Source organism: Tachyglossus aculeatus, chromosome 4, assembly GCF_015852505.1.
Source record: "Tachyglossus aculeatus isolate mTacAcu1 chromosome 4, mTacAcu1.pri, whole genome shotgun sequence".
Lineage (NCBI taxonomy): Eukaryota > Metazoa > Chordata > Mammalia > Monotremata > Tachyglossidae > Tachyglossus > Tachyglossus aculeatus.
In genome coordinates this window covers 34195563-34217066 of record NC_052069.1, presented here as the reverse complement: position 1 = coordinate 34217066, position 21504 = coordinate 34195563, and the positions used below count along the sequence as shown (strand labels likewise).

Sequence of the window (21504 nt, the reverse complement as noted above, 5' to 3'; positions counted from 1 at the left end):
TTACAGACGAGGTAACTGAGATACAGACAAGTTAACAGACTTGCCCAAGGTTACACAACAGACAAGCGGTGGAGTGAGGATTAGAACTCAGGTCCTCTGACTTTCAAGGCCAGTGCTTCCAGGCCACTAAGCCACACTGCTTCTTGACTTTAAGAAATTTAACTCCTATGTTTGGAAATGGAAAGTTAGGCATGTGAGAATATAGGTTATCACAAAATGAAGGCATTTTTTTCCATGGTTAACAACTAGCTGTAAAATCTATAAAGCCTAACTGCACACTAAGTTCTAGCAACCTTAATGGTTCTTGGACTCTTCTCCGTCTCCCATCTATTGAAACTAGGCTTCTACATAAAAATATAATATAAACCTATAGAAACAAAGAATATTAATGAGATCTCTGTGTATGGTCTCTAACAAATCACAAATTATTTAGTGTTAATTACAAAAGATTAGTGAGTGTGCTCTCAATGAAAAACCTGGTCTTTAACAATCTATTCCCTGCTTTATCAGAAAAAAAGGCTCTTGAATACAATTTGGATAAAACTGAATTCCTTAAGAATAGTCCCTTGCTTATATTCTCTAATATGGGTGGTTAACCTATCCTCTCTTCTACAAATATTAAAGAACTGTATAAACCAACTTTAAGTGTACGAAAGCTATTAATAAAAGTAGTAAGGAGGTAAAAGTAATGATAAAGAACTCTATATAAAAAACAATCTTTCAGTTTTCTAAGTAATGCAAAAAGAAATGATAGCTGAGAAATTCACTTCTGAATACGTGTGTGGTTTCCCCACTTAGGATAAGCAGGGAACTCCTAAAAAGGGCTGCTTAGACACTTAGGGTGCTGCTGAATCTTCACAACCAAGCAACCAATATTATGGACCGCCAACTTGCATAGGACTTGGTTGAGTTCCGTTAAGAGATCTCCCACCATCAATAACACTTGCACATGAATTGTTTTTTATTAGCAGTGATGGTTTGCACTGAGGTAGTCGCATTCTGTTACCTAATTCCCTAAGCACCAAGGGCATGCTTTATGAGACGGCTGGTAGGTTATGGGTACAGTCTGTGGTAGCTGAGCAATGTAACCCTCTCTGCCCTCTAAACAACTGTTCCTGCTTTGCTTCTTTTCATTTATAAACCGTTGTTGAGTCAGTCTTTACGTTTAGAAAGCTCATTTTTTAGTCTGCAAACCGTAAGCCTTCAATAAATTCCACTGACTGATGGAGTGAGACACTCACGTTCCCTGTGTCAATCGTTTAAATTTGGGCCCCAGATACGACCTGAGGTTATGGAACAGAATATCGCTACCAGTATAGTTTGCAAATCGCTTACTCTCAAGTATGGTATTATACTTGAAATGACAAAACTATAATCATTCCAGAAGAGATTATATTAGACAAAATATTTATAAATTATCTACACACTGTACTTCAAAATTCTCATATTTAAAGTTTTTTAATTCTTCAATCACTTGGACAGATCCAAAACTGGACAAAGTTATTTTCATTGTTTCTAATTCATATCAACTTAAAAACAGGACAAAAAGAAAAACAACCACTTTCTTCGGAATAAAAATTTAACATAAATTGTAACTTACCTTCTGTACACTGTAAGAAGCTAATGATGAGAAGTAGCCAAAGACTTCGCATCCTGCAGCCAGAAGACACCATTATTGATCCCTTTAAATATTTTCTTTGTATTCCTTAATGAATCCAGTTATAACTGCCAGTTTCATTGAATCCAGTGGCCTGCATCATTGATCTTCATATCTGAAAAAACAAACAAATCCATCAGCTATTCTACAGGCTTGCTACAAAATAGTACACAAAATGATATGTAGGAACTCACTGAATTTTATCTTAATGAAATACCTTCCCTTGAAAAAAGGGGAAAATAATGCCCTTTTATATCTGGTTTGGAATCTGGTTGAGTGTGCTAGATATTTGCATTCACTTCACAACAACAGTATTTGTAAAGAATAAAATTACAAAGAATTCATTTAAGCAATATCCATGTAGCGATATACACAGAAAATTAATTTAGGCTTCTGGGGAGAAAAACACATATAAAAATATACAGGTCACAGTAACACTTTTAACAAAACCAACCATTATCTATCTCCCGATTCCAATTGGCTCAAAGGCTAAATTCAAAGTGATCTTGGAATATCTGAACAAATGCACCATCACATTGTTTTGGGCCAGGTAAACTGCTGCCTGACAGTTTGAGCAGCATGTGAACAATAGGAAGTTTTCAGCAAACCAAAGCTGAAGGGAGAGGGAGGGAGAGGGAGGGAATAAGGACAGAAAAGGACACTGTGCCCTATGACTGCATTCAAAATTCCTAGTACTATCTCCCAAATGACCTGAAGCATGAACCAGAACCAGAAGGTAAGGCTATAAATATCCAGCAATGCACACCTAAAACACATACGTACATGCGTACCTCTATACACAGGGATACACGCACTAAGAGATAGAAAATTCAAACCAGAGACAAACTTGGATGCATATGTTATTAGAAGAAGCAACAATGGAAGAGCAAAGGCCTGGAAATCAAAAGACTCAGGTTCCAATCCCCTCTCTGCCATTTGCTTGCCGTGTGACCTTGGACAAATCATTTCACTGCTCTATACCTCAGTTTCCTCATCTGTTAATAAGGATTCAATACCCGTTCTCCTTCCAACTTAGACTCTGAGCCTCTGGTGGGACAGGGGCTGTGTCAGACCTGATGAAGTACAGTGCTTTGTTCCTAGTAAGCACTTATCAAAAACATAATTAATAAATTAAAAATAAATGGGCCTTATGATTTTCATACCTTTATCTACTACTACAAAATCAATAATTTCTTATCATTAAAGGAGGTGGATTAGCATTCTAGTACCTATTTGGGGATTTGCCAAAGTTAAACAGAAGAGGAGAACCAAAAACATGCAATCAGGGAATAGGTTGCATCTGCCACCATTTTAATCTCAGGAAGTGGGCCTTCAAGGCCAGTGTCATCAGCAAGGGAGCAAATCCCAAGCCTCCTTGCTTGGTTCGGGATGGATATTGGAGCTTTCCCTTACAACCCTGTCCACAGAACCTATCTTGGCAATTTGATTTTGAGTGAGAATGTGATGTGAGCAAGTATAATGCTCACATCTATGGGAATAGAGAGGGATGCGATTATGGGGTTGGAGTTATTTGTTGGGCTATTTGGGTGAGGGAGAGGGAGAGGGACAGGGAGAGAGAGAGGGAGAGAGGGAGAGAGAGAGAGTGTGTGTTTGCACTTCAAAGTGTCTGCGCACTACCCATGACTGTAGGAATACCAGAGACATGAGAAACAGAGTGGCGGAGCCTGTGCCATATACTTAACTGCTTAGTACAGTGCTCTGCACACAGTAAGCGCTCAATAAATACGACTGAATGAATATACTTCCCGTATTTCCTAGGTCCCTAGTGTAATTCCAGACAAATAGCTGCTAAATTAATATTGATAGCGATGATGATGACAACAGTGATGATGGTGGTAGTGTTGAGGAAAATGGAGGAAGGAAAGGAATGGAGCAAGATGTAGAAAGAATAGGAATAGAGACAAGACTAAAACTTGGAAATCTAAGTGTGTGGAACAGAAGAAACAGAGGGTGAAATCCAATTATAAAAGAACAGAAAAAGACATAAAAGGAAAAATAAAACACACATAAGAGGATTTTTCACACATTTCAGCTGTTTTGCTTGGCTATTTGTGTTCACTATTTTATATGACTGATATTCTTTCAAGCCCAAACAGCTTTACAGTCAAAAATTTGTTGACCCAAGGCAGTAGAGAGAGTGGAGTTACCAAGGCACTTGGGCAAGCAAGAACAGGGAAGATAGTGTCCTATAGCTTTTTCCTGAATTAAGTATTTAGTTCAGTACTCTGCACACAGCAAGAATTCAATAAATATGTTTGATTGATTGATTATGAACAGTGCAAGGGAAAGAGAAACTGCCAGGGTAATTTCATGGTTTTAAATGTGGGCCTTAGCAGAGCAGATCCTTATAGCTAGCTGGTAGGGTGTGAGTCTCAACTTGTACTTCCCAAGCGCTTCGTACAGTGCTCTGCACACAGTAAGCACTCAATAAGTACGATTGATTGAATGAATAATACTAGATAGAAGCAGAGATGCCAATGTTCAGTTTCTTCAGTCAACTTGAACAGAGGCCACTGAAAGCCTCTAGAATTAGATCATCTCTTCTGGACTAAAATGCTTATCAATCCATCTGGAAGATGATTAGTCTTCCTCTTTTCCTGGCATGGCTAAGTAGGGGAAGGGAGAAGAGAAAAATAAAACTTAGATACCGCCTAAAGGAGATGGGGTAAGACAGCATACCTGAATGGGAGAAACCCCTATGGAATTAAATTACCTGTATGGGATGTTCCCAGCTGGGGACGAAGGAAATGAAAGGAAAATGTAGGCTCCAAGACTTCTTTTAGGTCTGTGTACTTAGGGTCCTTAATCCTATCCTTTTTTTTTCCCCTACCCACTTCCCCTTATCCCTCATCCCAACCAGACAGCAGAAGCCAAGGAAGGAGGACGAAAATGTGTGGAACCTCTACTTTCTGGTCCCTGGGAGAACATCCAAATCCTAAATTCCTAGATCGAATCACAAGACATCTCTACTCCCTCCCACTCCTAACACAAATCTTCCAGAAACTTGGGAAACTTCAACAGATGATAGATAAATTCCTTCAGCCCACTTCTGTGCCTTAGAACCTACAGCTGATCTCCTTTAGCTCCACTACTGTGGTTCAGCAGAGCTGTTGATCGTCCACTGGCTTTCCACAGCCCTTGCCAAGTTCTTGTGGGAATGGGACAGTCATCTTCCTGAGGGATATTTAAGAATGGAATGCCCAAAGTTCAGCCCAAGTAGCAAATGAAGACAAAAAAATACCAATACTTCAATGGTTGCTGACAATTATGTATCCTTTCACAAATTTCCTAAAACCCAGATAGACTAAGCTATATAGAGCACTAAGTATGACCGCTGCTAACAAGCAATGCTGGCAGAATAAAAATCTGAAAACTAAGCACTGTCCCACGCAATGCACAAAGAGAATTTGAATTAATCCATCACCTGTCACACCCAAAGGGCTAATCACTGAACGATTTCATGGACCCTACAGACTTCTCAATATGATTTTATCAAGCAATTAGAATAATTTTAGTGTGCGGTTGAGGCACATTAACAGTCATGAGTAAAATTAAGTCAGTCTTGCAATTGCTCCCAAACCATGCAGAGAATTCTGAATGCCCAAGAATTAGTTTTAATGGACCTTTTTAATTTCAATGAGATAAGGCCTACGGGCTGCTTCCCTACATGCACAACTTTTGAAAACTTTAGCTCTTTTTGAAGACAACCAATGATCAGCCTTGTTCTGTCATACATTAACTCAATGAGTTCTTGTTTGTGGGAAGAAAAGGAAGGAAGAAATCGGGGCCTGTTAGAGATTGATGACTGCCTTCTAGGAAACAGCTGCCAAGATTGGAAAACTTCTGGCAAAGAGGGTATAAAGTGAAAAAAAAATTAAAAAAAAAAGCCTACATACACAACCAAGGCCTCTTTGTGGTCTTGGCCAGGGTTGAATGCTTCATGGTCACATTTAAGTATATAAAGAATAAGGGTATTCTTAGGCTGAGATTTGAGAATGCCTGTGGAACACACAGAAAAAGTGAAGACTAGACAGCTGAGGAGTCAGTGAAATGGTTATTTTTAGACAAATAAAAACTAGTAGTCATGAATTCTCAAGGCAGTTTCGATCAAATAAAACTTGAGCTCATCAGTCTGCCAGGCTGTGTAAAAGAAGAGAAGCCAGTTAAGTTCCTCAGCCTTATATGACCCACATCCCTTAAGTTTTATACAACAAAACGTATTTTCTAAAGGTCAGATAATTTCAAATATAATTTTCAAAACCAAAATAGGATGATTTCTCTGTAATCCATATTACTGGAAGTATCCTAATGCAAACGTTTTAATGAAAATCCATGTATTTTAAAGACAACAATCAGCTAAAAGGAATAGAGATAACAATTTGTAATCACAGACTAATCTCCCAAAAAAGGTTACCCCAAATGCACCTAGAGCCCACAAACATTTAAAAGCGTGTAGAGGCTTTTGACTGCTGACAGACATCCTTCAGACTCTGTAATTGCCAGAGAAATGGAGCCAGGACAATGCCTTTCACCAAGCAAAACAAAAAACAACAAACAGGAAAGGCCATATTAAATTGCCTCTTTGCAAACAGAAGAGCAGATAACCCTCAAGTGTTTTCCCTGTGTTAATAACTTAAAACCTTTTGGAAGGTCCTCAGATAGCTTTTTACACCATGGGGTAATGAAAGAAGAGAAAAAAGGTTCTAAAGCTAATTGCCATTGACAGTAGGATACAACCATATATAAATCTCCCATCGCATCTTCAAATCTCCAACAAAACGATTTTATATAATCTAAACTACTCCATTCACAGAAATTCCTGTTTATATTTTTCTAAAGACAAGCAAAAACATGAAGAAACTACTATGCTTAGATGCACACTATAAACTGACCTTTCACCAAACATTTTTGTTCATTTATATAAGGTTACTAGATTAAAAGGAAAATTCTAAGCATCCTTCGGAACTTTCATGTAAAAAGGCAATTAATGCATCACTGCTATTTACAAACTTCCAAAATTGAATTACGGGAATGTGCCTCAACATTGTTTATATTCTGACAGTCCTGTGTTTCATATTAAACTTGTTATGTAACAGACAGCTGTAGGCAATCAGACGGTAACATGCTAACATTTATTAGCCTCACTAAATAGTCCATACCCAAATGGTCAGAAAAATTATTTAAAGGGTAAAATTCTAAACTGTTTTAATAGCTATAACATTAACATTCCATTACAAGGAAAACATATCAAATCTCCTCCTAAATTGCAAGGCTTTATGGGAAAAAAGAAATCTAGGCAACAAATAACTCAGTTTAACTGGCATATCTTTAACGCAATGGCAAGCAGACGTCTGGTTCTGCTTCCAGTTAAACAAGTTATGGCAAAGGTGAAAGAAAAAGATAAAATTAACTCAATCTCAAACTGGTTAATTAGGATGAATACCCCATTACAAATATGGCCACACTAAGAATCCACCCCAGGAGTCTTTTATCTTTTGTTCTGTTCTTTAAAAGATTCATTAATTAGCACCGTAATCACTATATTTCTAACATAAAACATTATTTTTTTTCAAAGGAAAGATGGGATATAGTTTGGGGGAAGAAATGCACACTATTAGATTGGATCAGCTCTGTGTCATGGAGTCTTAATGTTAAAAAGCCATTTTTGGGCTCTCACGTGCCTTGTGCTGTGATACATCGATACTCCAATAATATAATATGGTTTTGCTTGTGATAAGCAATCACTTGGAATACTGGTTGAAGATTTGCTACTTAGAAGCCTTCATTTTCTTACTGAGTAGCCAGGGACTCAATCCCTCAGCAAAGGCAGTGGCGGGAAGGAGTTAAGTGTTTGACAGCAGCGTGGCTTAGTGACTCCAATCCCGGTTCCAACACCTGCCTGCTGTGTGACCTTGGGCAGATCACTTAATTTCTCTGTGCATCAATTTCCTCAACTGAAAAGTGGTAATTCAATAACTGTTCTCCCTCCTATTTAGACTGTGAGGCCTCTTTGGGACAGGGACTGTGTCTGAAAAATACCATTAAAAAAACTGCTTTGCAAAGGTACCGAATGCTAAATTCCATTTTCCTCCACCATTTCATGCAAAAAGAAAAATTATTGTCGAAGCCATTAGATTATAAACTTCTTGAGGGCAGGGAATCCCATCATATGCTTCTGCTGTACATTCCCCAAGGGACAAGTATAGTCAGAAGAAATTTGCATTAAGGAAAAACGGTGTTTCAGTACTCACACTGCTTGACCAATGCTACCCAAGTGTACACAACGATTTCTTCAGCATCACATTGTGCTGTCTCCAGACTCGCTCGGCTGGATTAAAACAGGGGTGAAATAGGAGTATTCTCTCCCTCCCTCTTCATAGCCAACAGACCTATTATTCTACCCATCTTCAAAGCCTCGTTGAAAGCACATCTCCTCATTTTGTCTTCTCCCACTCTTGTCTGAGTCACTCTGGTTTGCTCCCTTTATTCACCACTCCCACTTCTAGCCCCAAGGCACTTATGACCGTATCTGTAATTTATTTATTTCTATTAATGTCCCTCTCAAATCTAGACGGCAGGGGAGTGTGTCGGCTAACTCTGTTACATTGTTATACCGTACTCTCCCAAGGGTTTAGTACAGTACTCTGCACACAGTAAGCACCCAATGAGTACAACTGACTGATTGTTGACTGAAAACACATTATGAACATAAATGCTGCGGTACTCACCACTCGGCAGGGGCTAAATGAGCACCATCCGTTAATGGCAGTCATAATGTCTGGAACATGACACTTTCTGTGGAATTACCTTCCTGCCTGGTTTGATTCAAGTCCACTGATTTTATCAAGAAAGCAACTACTATAAATTAAACAGTTGAGTGCATACGGTATTTCTGTTCCTAAGACTGCAAGTGATAATTCTGCCAGCCAGCTCACAGCATGTATTTTGACCACTTGGGGACTTGGTGAGAGAATGGAAAAACAAATGAAGTGCATATTCTGCTCAGTGGAGTCTTATCCTAAATTAAAGTAGTCTTATGAAAGTGGTCTGCCTAATAGTGACCTATAGCTTAGTAAGGAGGCAACAAGAAGGACTTTTTGGATAGTGGGTAGAAAAAGTATCTTTTAACCTCTTTACAGGAATATTAGAGTAGAAGAGAATGTCTTCATCCAAATTCCCATACATGGATGAAATCTCAACTTCAGTAGCACAGATTTTGATTATGAAAGGCCGCTGATACATATACCCTGAATTAAAACTGAAGCAGATCTCACAAAATCAGTTTCCTGATTAGTGTCATTACAATAAAAAAATATATAATTCCAAGAAAAAAAACAATAAATATGAATTTAGTAAGATTTAACGAACGACCCAATATGTGCATAACTATGTGGCAAATTTATGGGCTGCCTCTACTAATCAAAGGGGATAATAAATCTAAGAAAATCACAATTTAATTCTGATTATCCATTCTGCTTGGACAGCCTCACTCAGTGTAACTTCTATTTTTACAAGGATTGTGCATGTGTGTATACATATATATGTGTTTGTGTGTGTGTTTATTCTGCAAATCGTAACAGCCACACTTTGTCCCTGTTACTAACACAGTTTGAAGTATGGACATTCCTGGAAGTTTTCATTCAAAAAGGCAGCAGAGCAAACCTTTGTTAGTGTCCATTAGAAAGACTATTTTGGCTCTAGGCTCTCTTCTAATGCAAAGTTTGAATTTCTTTTTATATTTTAATTTCTGCTGTAACCTAAAAACTTTCAATGTTCCCCTTGCCACTGAAGAGTGCAGGGGGAATCCATTCTAAGGAGAAAATCGTATGAAAATGGTGAAAATGATCCAATGCTCTTTTGAGCTCTCCACTCTGGAGGCAGCTCATCACACCACCCAGCATAGGGAAGGAAAATGGATGATCGCTCACATCCTGCCTCTGGCCTGGAACACCCTCCCTCTTCAGATCCAACAGATAATCACCTTCAAACCCTTATTAAAAGCACATCTCCTCCAAGAGGCCTTCCCTGACTAAGCCCCCATTTCCTCCTTTCCTACGTCCCACAGAGAAGCAGTGTGGCTCAGTGGAAAGAGCATGGGATTTGGAGTCAGAGGTCATGGGTTCAAATCCCGGCTCTGCCAATTGTCAGCTGTGTGACTTTGGGCAGGTCACTTCACTGGGACTCAGTTACCTCATCTGTAAAATGGGGATTAAGACTGTAAGCCCCCCCGTAGGACTACCTGATCACTTTGTAACCTCCCCAGTGCTTAGTAGTAAGTGCTTAATAAATGCCATCATTATTACTATTATTACTTCCTGCTGGGTCACCGTTGCATGTGGATTTATACCCTTTATTCAACCCTTCCTCAGCCCGACAGCATGCACATACAGATCCATAATTTATATTAATGTGACTGTAAACTCATTGTGGGCAGGAAACATGTTGACCAACTCTTATATCGCAGTCTCCCAAGTTCTTAGTACAAGCAGTAAGCTCTCAATCAATATTAATTAGATTAATTTTAATTAGAGAAACAGTGTGGCTCAGTGGAAGGAGCCTGGGGTTGGGAGTCAGATCATGGGTTCGAGTCCCGGCTCTGCCACGTCTGCTGTGTGACCTTGGGCAAGTCACTTAACTTCTCTGAGCCTCATCTGTAAAATGGGGATTAAGATTGTGAGCCCCATGTGGGACAACCTGATCACCTTGTATCCCCCCCAGCACTTAGAACAGTGCTTTGCACATAATAAGCGCTTAATAAATGCCATCATTATTATTCTTATTATTAATTGACCACAGAATCCCCAGACAGGCCTCTCTGGTTGGAAAAGGTATAGTTCTGAAAGCACAGTTAAGCATATTTCCAAATAATGGATTCAGTCAAGAGTGGTCAGCCAGGAGACAACTGCAGAAAACATGCCTCACTGAGTGGCAAATTTGGCAAAGGTTGCTCTCGAATGGCCAGAGAAATCCAGAAAATCAGAGTAGTTTCAGATAACAGATTGATGTATTAGAAAGAGCCTGGATTTGGGAGTCAGAAGACCTAGGTTCTAATCCTGACCCTGCCAGTTGCCTGCTGCGGACTTTGGGATAGGCACTAAACTCTCTGTCCCAAACTCTGCCCAGTTTTCTCATCTTGGAAGCAGTGTGGCTTGGTGGCAAGAGCACAGGTTTGAAAGTCAGAAGTCGTGGGTTCTAATCCCGCTTCTGCCACTTGTCTGCTTTGTGAGCTTGGGCAAGCCACTTAACTTCTCTGTGCCTCAGTTACCTCATCTGAGCGTGTTTAAATAGGACGACAGCTTCAGACATAGAGGCACAGTCTAAGGCAGATTGCACTCCAGTAAATCTTAGGCTGCTGAAACAGCAAAAGGAATGCTTCTCAACCTCAAGCCAACAGCAGCCAGATTTTATGAACACTGAAAATTTGTTATGAAGTTCCAAAAACACAAATGGAACTACAATCCAAACTAAAAGAAAAATACTTCTTACAAGAAATGCTTTCCCCCCATAACTTTCTAAGAAAATATTCAAAACAGATAATAATAATAATGGTATTTATTAAGTGCTTACTATGTGCAGAGCACTGTTCTAAGCGCTGGGGATATACAAGGTGATCAAGTTGTCCCATGTTGGGCTCACAGTCTTAATCCCCATTTTACAGATGAGGTAACTGAGGCTCAGAGAAGTTAAGTGACTTGCCCAAGGTCACACAGCAGACATGTGGTGGAGTCGGGATTCGAACCCATGACCTCTGACTCCAAAGCCCGGGCTCTTTTCCACTGAGCCACGCTGCTTCTTTCTATAGAAACTATTAGTTTCATATCTCTTATAAGCTTTTGGCTGTCCAGGATGTCTTTCCTAGTAAGGTTAGTAGGCTACCTGCTTGACTTCCTTTTTAAACGCACAGAAGAAATTTTGTCTGAAGGGAAGGTACATGAAGTCTATATAAGGGAACAGTTTCCATTAAGCTGAGGGTATGAAATTCAATTTATTGAAGTGTTATATCTTTTTCTCATCATCAATCGTATTTATTGAGCGCTTACTGTGTGCAGAGCACTGTACTAAGCGCTTGGAATTTTATCTCAGCACTCTTAGGTGATCTATTCTAGACCCTCCTAGGTATTTACAATCTTTTTTTAAACTCTCATACCAGAGAGGGGATTAGAACCCAGGCCTTCAGCCTTTCAAGGCTGTTACTTTCCCTCTGAGCCACCACAGGCCTCACAGCCACCACAGGCCTCACTTTCACATTCTCATTTTACATTCATTCATTCAATCGCATTTATTGAGTGCTTACTGTGTGCAGAGCACTGTACTAAGTGCTTGGGAAGTAATTTTTTTATATAAAAAATTAAAATACAAAAGATAGTACCCTGAAAATATTAATGCAAACAAGGACATCTTGTAAAAAAGGATACCAAATATCATGATAGTGTTGGATTTTTTATTAATTTTCGTTCAAAAATATCAACCTTTATATATATGAAAGTTTTGGAAGTTTTCAAAAGTGTAAAGCTGAGTTTTTAATTTGACTTACTTTTATACTTGGGTATTTATAGTTCTAAAACAAGATACAATTGATTTTTAAATACACAAATCAGACCTGCTATTATAATAAGCAGACAGAAGAAAAACATGTAATCACTGTACTCAATGTAATTAGTACCGATTTTTAATACTATAAACAGGATTATGGTTTTAATGTTAACGTCTGTGATACCATGGTACAATCACTGTGCAACGGTATATGAAACAAAAATCAATGGTGGCCCATAAAATGCAATCTTCAGAGCGTTTGGCTCACTGCACCGAATCTTTGGCTCATAAATCACTGTTATTAGCCACTCGATGAATCAATATTCAAATTCCCCCTTGGTCTATATATACGACCACTAAATGAAATAATAATGACCCAAGATTTGTCAACTATCTGATCATCAATAGTATCAGCATGGATTTCTTAGTTGTAACGATGTCATCTGGGTAAAATATGTCAAATGGTCTTGGAAATAACATGAAAATTAAATATGACATGGCTAAAGAATTAGAAAGAATATTGACAGACTGAGGGTTGTTTTTATTAAAGATTAGCTATTGGCTGTAATTCTCACTATGATTTTATAAGGAACTGAATTTTAATATTTATAGGAGGGATCTTAACCTTCACTGAAACACTTCTGTAATAAACCTGATTTTTTTTACAAATGTCATAAATCATTTAAACAGTTATGCAAATGTTAAAAAAAATCAATTAACGTCCATTCAAAAGTCTGAGATTTAAATAAGCTAAGGACTAATGTCTTCTCCCTCAACAAGAAGCACACAACTAATAAAACAATATTTTTTATAAAATAGTTACGTGATGAAGAAGCATCACCCTTGCTAGAAGGCCATCAAAGGCAGCAATAACATTTTGTAATGTGCTTTCCAGAGGGTTAAGTGTACCCGGACCAAACCCACTGCAAGATTTACAAAGTTTAATCGTGATTTCCAAAGGCTTTCACAGATCGTATACTATGGAATTATCCTAAGATGGTACAATGAAGTTGAAAATTGAGGGCATATTCGAATAATTCAAGTTTCTTTTAGACTGTGAGCCCACTGTTGGGTAGGGACTGTCTCTATATGTTGCCAACTTGTACTTCCCAAGCGTTTAGTACAGTGCTCTGCACACAGTAAGCGCTCAATAAATACGATTGATGAAGTAGAGAAGCATTCTGCTTTTTTTGCTTTTAGCTATCTGGTCAAATTCCCTCTCAGGTTCGTACTCGGAGAGTTTCCAGTACTCTACCAGTCTCGGTTATGGGAGGGAGAGTTCAGCAGAGGCCTGTCTATTCCATTTCCTTCCTATCTTGGACAGTGGCTTGGGAGTAGAAGGCAATCTTTTAAAAGTCAAGCCTCCCTGTCCTGGGCAGCAGCAGTACAGGAGAGAATCAAGAGTAAAGACAAGTTTACTGCACAGAATGAGGCAATGGTAAACCACTTCCATATTTTTACCAACAAAAATCTATGGATTCACTACCAGTTGGGGACGGGGCTTTCCGGAGGAGATATGTCCATGGCGTCACTATGCGTCGAACACGACTCGACGGCATAAGACAAGACTGAGTCAAATGCTCCTAATTCTTCACTTTCATTCATTCATTCGTTCAATCGGATTTATTGAGCGCTTACTGTGTGCAAAGCACCGTACTAGGTGCTTGGGAGAATACAATATTTAGTAGTACAGATCTGAATCCGGATTCTATCGAAACTGTACCATTTGAGACCTCAATACACGTATGCATTCAATCGTATTTACTGAGCACTTACTGCGTGCAGAGCACTGTACTAAGCGCTTGGGAAGTACAAGTCGGCGACATATAGAGATGGTCCCTACCCCACAATGGGCTCACAGTCTATAAGGGGGAGACAGAGAACAAAACAAAACATGCAGACAGGTGTCAAAATCATCAGAACAAATAGAATCATAGCTATATGCACATCATTAATGAAGTAAATAGAACAGTAAATATATACCAGTAGAATGTATAGAGTAATAAATCTGTACAAATATATACAAGTGCTGTGGGGAGGGGAAGGAGGTAGGGCAGGGGGGATGGGGAGGAAGAGAGGAAAAAGGAGGCTCAGTCTGGGAAGGCCTCCTGGAGGAGGTGGGCTCTCAGTAGGGCTTTGAAGGGAGGAAGAGAGGTAGCATGGAGGCTGTGAGGAGGGAGGGTAGTCCAGGCGAGGGGAACGACACAGGTCGGGGGACAATGGCAGGGCAGGTGAGAAACAGGCACAGTATGAAAAGAATTGTACTGGAAACTTCCTTGTACACTAAGTCCCAGAAATTCACGGGACAAGACATTCACGCTTTGTCCCGCCCCTTGAGCTCGGGTTTTAATCCCGGATCCACCACTTGCCTGCTGCGTACCTGTGGGGAAGTCTCTAGTGCTGTAAAATGGGGTCAAGGTGCTTATTCTCCTTCCCCTTTAAACTGTGAGACCCAGGTGGACCTAATCATCTGTTATCCACCCCAATGTTTAGCACACTGCTTGGCACTTAATAATCATTTAACACATACCACCACTATCACTGTTGTTATTACTGTGCTGAGACCTATTTGACCCAATCATGTCTGATAAAGAAAAGAATTGAGTCAAAAAATATATTTGCACAGGACTAAACAAGTAATAATGTGAATAATAATTATAAAAATAATTGTGGTATTTGTTAAGTGCTTCCTATGTGCTAGGCACTGTACTAAGCACTGGGGCAGATACAAGCAAATCGGGTTGAACACAGTCCCTGTCCCACTTAGGGCTCCCAGTCTTATGCCCGTTTTATAGATGAGGTAACTAAAGCACAGAGGAAGTGAAGTGACTTGCCCAAGATCACACAGCAGACAAGTGGCAGAGCCGGGATTAGAACCTATGAACTTCTGATTCCAAGGCCTGTGCTCTATAATAATAATAATAATAATAATAATAATAATATTAATGATGGTATTTGTTAAGTGCTTACCATGTGCCAAGCACTATTCTAAGCGCCAGGAAAGATACAAGGTTATCAGGTTGTCTCACTTGGGACTCACAGTCTTGATCCCCATTTTACAGTTGAAATAACTAAGGCACAGAGAAGTTAAGTGACTTGCCCAAAGTCACACAGCTGACAAGTGGCGGAACGGGATTAGAACCCACAACCTCTGACTCCCAAGCCCGGGGCTCTTTCCACTAAGCCATGCTGCTTCTCTTGATGTGAAGAATCAAGGCAGAACAGGAGGCAATCCTTTGCAGATTGTGTGCGACACAATCTGGAAAGCAAAGAAGTAACAAGACAAGACAGAAAGCAAAAATACACAAAAGAGTTATGGTAAGGATAGCATATGACATGGGTTAGTCAGAGAGCATGTGATTGAAGTATTGTTGTTTGATTAGAAAATTCAGCCAGTATTTGTTGGGCTCTGATTATGCAATCCATATCATTCTCTTCCTTTATATTATGTCACCCTAGTGCTTACCACAGAAAAGGACAAAGAAGTCCTACTTTTGACTAGTATGAAAAACACTTTGCCTTAGTAGGGTGCAGCAAAGAATAAGACAGTAATTACTTTAAAATCTATAACAGGAGATATCTCAAGAAGAGCTAGAAGAATGATTTACTTTCCATGCACTGTGGCCTAGTGAAAAAAGTACACGGTTGTGAGTCAAAGTACCTGGGCTCTAATTCCAGCTGTGCCCCTTGCCTCCTATGTGACCTTGGACAAGTCACTTTAACTTCTTTGTGCCTCAATTTCCTGATCTGAAAAACTGGAATTAAATTGCTTCACTCTTAGACTATGAGCCCGATCAGAAACTGTGTCCTATCTGGTTATCATGTACTTACACTAGTATTTTATACAATGCTTTATATGTACCAAGTGCTTAACAAATACCATTATTAATGGAGTTGTCATTTTTTCACTTCTATAAATGATAATAATAGTAATAATAATAGCTGTAGTATTCGTTAAGTGCTTACTATGTTTTATTTTGTTGGTATGTTTGGTTCTGTTCTCTGTCTCCCCCTTTTAGACTGTGAGCCCACTGTTGGGCAGGGACTGTCTCTATGTGATGCCAATTTGTACTTCCCAAGCGCTTAGTACAGTGCTCTGCACATAGTAAGCGCTCAATAAATACGATTGATTGATTGATTGATTGATTCCAGGCACTTGTACTAAGTGCTGGAGTAGTTAGAGAAGCAGTGTGGCTCAATGGAAACAGAACGGGCTTTGGAGTCAGAGGTCATGGGTTCAAATCCCTGCACTGCCAATTGTCAGTTGTGTGACTTTGGGCAAGTCACTTAACTTCTCTGTGCCTCAGTTACCTCATCTGGAAAATGGGGATTAAGACTGTGAGCCCCCCATGGGACAATCTGATCACCTTGTAACCCCACCACTTATTAGAACAGTGCTTTGCACATAGTAAGCGCTTAATAAATGCCCTCATTATTATTATTAGTAGTAGTAGTAGTAGTACAAGCTTGTCAGGTTGGACACAGTCCCTGACCCACATGGGTGTCACAAGTTTTAATCCGCATTTTCCAGATGGTCACAAGGGCAGGTAAGTCGTGGAGCCGGCAATAGAACCCAGGTCTTTCTGACTTCTGGCCCGTGTTCTAGCCACTAGGCCATGTGGATAATTTCAGATTAATAAACCTGATTGGTTCTTTTTCTAAAGAGAAGTTGTACCTTACACTGGCACTCCTTAGGGTGGCAAAGATGCCTAGTATCTTGTTGTAACTTCAGCCCTATTCTATTTATCCCCCAAGACCATTTTGTAAGTGGCAAGCTGTTAGAGAGAAAATCAATACCTATGTATTTTTCTCATATCCCCATTAGACTGAAGATTACAAGGGCAGGAATAGTGTCTTCTGTTTTTACCCCAGGCATCTGACACAGTGCTCTGTATACTGTAAACACCCAATAAATACTGGCAACGATGGTGATGATGCTAATGATGAGGATGGTTATCCGCCTATTTAAGAAAGGTAGATAGGAGAGAGAGGCAAATATTTTAAAAGAAACGAGGTTGAGGAAGACTGGATATGGGGAAAAAGAGGGAGAAAGATAAGTGGAATCGTGTAATCCTGTCTTTAGGATGCCTTAGCAGATCCTCACTGTAAGAATAAGCAACTCCAAATAGCAGATTTGAATTCCTGTTCATCTGGGAAGGAGAATGAACACCGCGAAAGTTTCACTAACCAACACTTTATCAACCAAAAAGTTCTAGTAACCACTACTGGAGTTAGCCAATACGAGAACAATTCTTGGCAAACTGATTCCTTCTAATGAACATGGCCATCTCATATACATTGGCAATGATCAAAATATGTTTGTGTAATACAGATGCGGCTGATATTTTAAATTACTGCAGTTGAACACTGAACCTTCCCCTGCAAGCTCTTTCAAGGAATCCTAGCGAGACTGTCTTGTGCATCCTTGCTCCACCCCATTTCACTCACTCGGAAAGAGCACAGGCTTGGGAGTCAGAGGTCATGGGTTCTAATCCTGCCACTTGTCAGCTGTGTGATTTTGGGCAAGTCATTTAACTTCTCTGTGCCTCAGTTTCCTCATCTGGAAAATGGGGATTAAGACTGTGAGCCCCACGTGGGACAACCTGATTACCCTGTATCCCCCCAGTGCTTAGAACAGTGTTTGGCACAGCGCTTAGCAAATGCCATCACTATTATTATTATTATTGGGCACACACTTGATCTCACCATCTCTAGTCACACTGCACTATCCTTACCCTCACTACCCTGAAATTCCTCTATACAATCATTACCTCCTCACCTGCTCTCTTCAACTTGCTCCCTCTCTGCACACCTGTACTGTTTCCCCAAAGAGACCTTGGATCTTCTGACCCACTCCAATATTTCAAAGTCATCATGACCCATTTGGTCTCTATACCCAAACTACCTTCTCTTGGTGCACAAATCGACACCCTCAACACTACCCTCTTCACTGAACTCAACTCTCTCGCTCCCATCTCTCTGCCAATCCCATACCACTAACTTGCAATGTTTCCACAGTAAATTTCCTCGGTTCCTTTGCATGAGTTGCAGAACACTGCTGGCAGAAATCCAGACACTCAGCTGACTTCATCCATGACCACTTTATCCTCACCTGCTTTAATTCTGCCCTTTCTTTTGCCCTGACAACACTGACTCTCATAACCATTGCCTATGCCAGCTGTACCAAATGCTGAACTTCGTCCTCAAACCTCCCGTCCACTCCCCCACCCATCAACTTCCCCTAATGATCTGACCATGTACTTTACTGACAGAATTGAAATCATCAGATGTAATCTCCCTAAAAGTCTCCCCTGTTCCTCTCTAGTCTCTCCCTCCTTCTGAGCCCTCTTTAACTCTTCCAGTTTTCTCAGTAGTATCTCAGGTTATCTCTCAACTCCTCTCAAAATCTACCCCCTGCACCTGCACTTCTGACTCCATCAAAACATTTTCCCCCTCCCTTCTTCCCTCCCTGACTGCCATCTTCAACCGATCACATTCCAATGGCTTCTTTCCCACTGTTTTCAAACATGCTCAAGGATCCCTATCCTAAAAAAAAAAAACCTCCCTCAACCCCATGACTCCCTCCAGCTATCACCCCACCTCCCTCCTACCAATCCTCTCCAAACTCCTTGAGACAGTTATCTATGCTGTTTCCACTTCCAATGATAAAATAATAATAGTACTTGTTAAGCACTTGCTATATGACAGGCAATGTACTACGCACTAGGGTGAACACAAGCAAAATCGGGCTGGACACAACCCCTGAGCCAATCCCCCTCGGGCCTGGAAGTCAGAGGTCGTGGGTTCTAATCCTGGTTCTGCCACTTGTCTGCTGCGTGACCTTGGGCAAGCCACTTAACTTCTCTATGTCTCAGTTACCTCATCTGTCAAATGGGGATTAAGACTGTGAGCCTCACGTGGGACAACCTGGTTACTCTGCATCTACCCCAGCACTTAAAACAGTGCTCGGCACATTGTACGTGCTTATCAAATACCATCATTATTATTATTATTGGATGAGGTAATGGTGGCACACAGAAATTAAGTGACTTGACCAAGGTTCACACAGCAGGACCGTGTTTTGCCAGTGTTTTATCCACTAGGCCATATGCTGTTCCTACGATTCACTACTCTCCTAAGATTCACTCCTTTATCTTTAATCTGAATTCCACCCCCTTCATTCCATGAAGACCGCCCTCTCCAAGGTTACTAATGACCTTCTTCTTGCCAAATCCTACAGCTTAGAGGCTCCATCCTAATCCTCCTCAATGTATCATCTGCCTTAGACACTGGAGACCACCTCTCCTCCTTGAAACATTATCCAACCTTGGCTCCAATGACACTCTCCTCTCTTGGTTCTCTTGGTATCTTTCTGACAATTCATTTTTATTCTCTTTTTCAGACTCCTCCTCTATCTCTTACCCTCTAACAGTGGGAGTCCCTCAAGGCTTAGTTCTGGGTCTCCTTCTATTTATTATCCACCTACACATGCCCGTGGAGAACTCATTTGCTCCCATTGCTTCAACTTCCAATTTTACATGAATGATTCCCAAGTTTACCTGGGCAGCCCTGACCTTCACCTTCTCTGCAGTTTTGCTTTTCCTCCTGCTTTCGGGACATCTCTACCAGGATGTCCCACCAATTCCTCAAACTAAAACATGTCCAAAACAGAACTTTTCATCTTCCCATCCAAACCCTGCCTGCTCCCTGCCTTTCACATAACTGTAGACAATACCACTATCCTCCCTATCTCACAAATCCTTAACCTTGGAATGATCCTCGATTCATCTCTCTCACACACATTCAATCCAGCACTAAATCCTGTCAGTTCTAACTTCACAACATCATTAAAATCCATACTTTCTTCTCCATCCAAACTGCTACTATGTGGATCCAAGCACTTAGCATATTCATTCAATCGCATTTATTGAGCGCTTACTGTGTGCAGGGCACAGCAATAAGCGCTTGGGAAGTACAAGTTGGCAACATATAGAGACGGTCCCTACCCAACAGCGGGCTCACAGCCTAGAAGGGGGAGACTGGCAACAAAACATATTAACAAAATAAAATAAATAGAATAAATATATACAAGTAAAACAGAGCAATAAATATGTACAAACATATATACATATATACAGGATATACACATATATACATATCCCATCTTGATTATTGCATCTGCCTTCTTGCTGACCTCCCTGCCTCCTGTTTCTTACCACTCCAGCCCACATACTTCACTCTGCTGTCTGACCACATTTTTTTTCCAAAAAAAATTTCATCCCATGACTCCCCACTCCTCAAGAACCTCCAGCAGTTTCTGGTATACCATCTGCTTCTGTATAAAACAGGAACTCTTTACCATTGTCTTTAAAGCACTCAATCTAATAGTACAGTGCTCTGCACACAGTAAGCGCTCAATAAATACCATTGATGATGATGATGATGATTTATTCCCTCCTACCTTACTTCATTGACCTCCTGGTCACCTTTCTCTTCTAGCACCAGGTTGCTCACTATGTCTTAATCTTGTCTACCTCACCACGAAACCCTTTCCTACATTCTCCTTCTGCACTGGCACTTCTTTCCCTCCATATATGTCAGACCATCACTCTTCCCAAGTTCAAAGCCCTATTAAGGTCACATCTCTAACAAGGCTCTTTCCCCACTCCTTCTCTCTTCTGCATCACATGCACTTGGATCAGTATCCCTTCAGCACTTAATATTCACCCCACCCTCAGTACCACAACACTTATGTCTGTATACTCCATTCATTCATTTATATTAATGTGTCTCATCCTCTAGACTATAAGCTCCTTGTGGGTGGGAAATACATCTTCTAACTCTGTTGTATTCTCTTAAGTGCTTAGCAAAGTGCTTTGCCCAAAGAAAGTGCTCAATAAATGCTCTGCACATAGTAAGTGCTCAATAAATACGATTGATGATGATGAATCAATAAAGAACGAGAAGCAGCGTGGCTTAGTGGAAAAAGCACGGGCTTGGGAATCAGAGATCGTGGGTTTGAATCCCAGCTCCGTCACTTGTCTGATGTGTGACTTTGGGCAAGTCACTTAACATCTCTGTGCCTCAGTTACCTTATCTCTAAAATGGGGATTAAGACTGTGATGCCCAAGTGGGACAATCTGATAACCTTGTCTCTACCCCAGCACTTAAAACAGTGCTTGGCACATGGTAAGTGTTTAACAAACACCACAATTATTATTATTATTATTAACAAAAATAATGATAAATATCACTGATTTATTTATTGACTGATCCCAGACAGGAAAGCAGTG

The 21504-nt window shown here is 40.3% G+C and overlaps 1 protein-coding gene across 9 annotated transcripts in view; it reads right to left on the bottom strand.

Annotated features, from left to right (window-relative positions):
- ADGRL2 (adhesion G protein-coupled receptor L2) overlaps window positions 1–21504 on the bottom strand; it is a 240018-nt gene that overhangs the window by 184317 nt on the left and 34197 nt on the right. For all 9 annotated transcript variants that reach the window (XM_038745865.1, XM_038745866.1, XM_038745867.1 and 6 more), the window contains one exon: window positions 1601–1772. In XM_038745865.1, the coding sequence (XP_038601793.1) occupies window positions 1601–1673 (73 nt within the window). In that variant the 5' untranslated portion in view covers window positions 1674–1772. The remainder of the gene's footprint in view (window positions 1–1600; window positions 1773–21504) is intronic.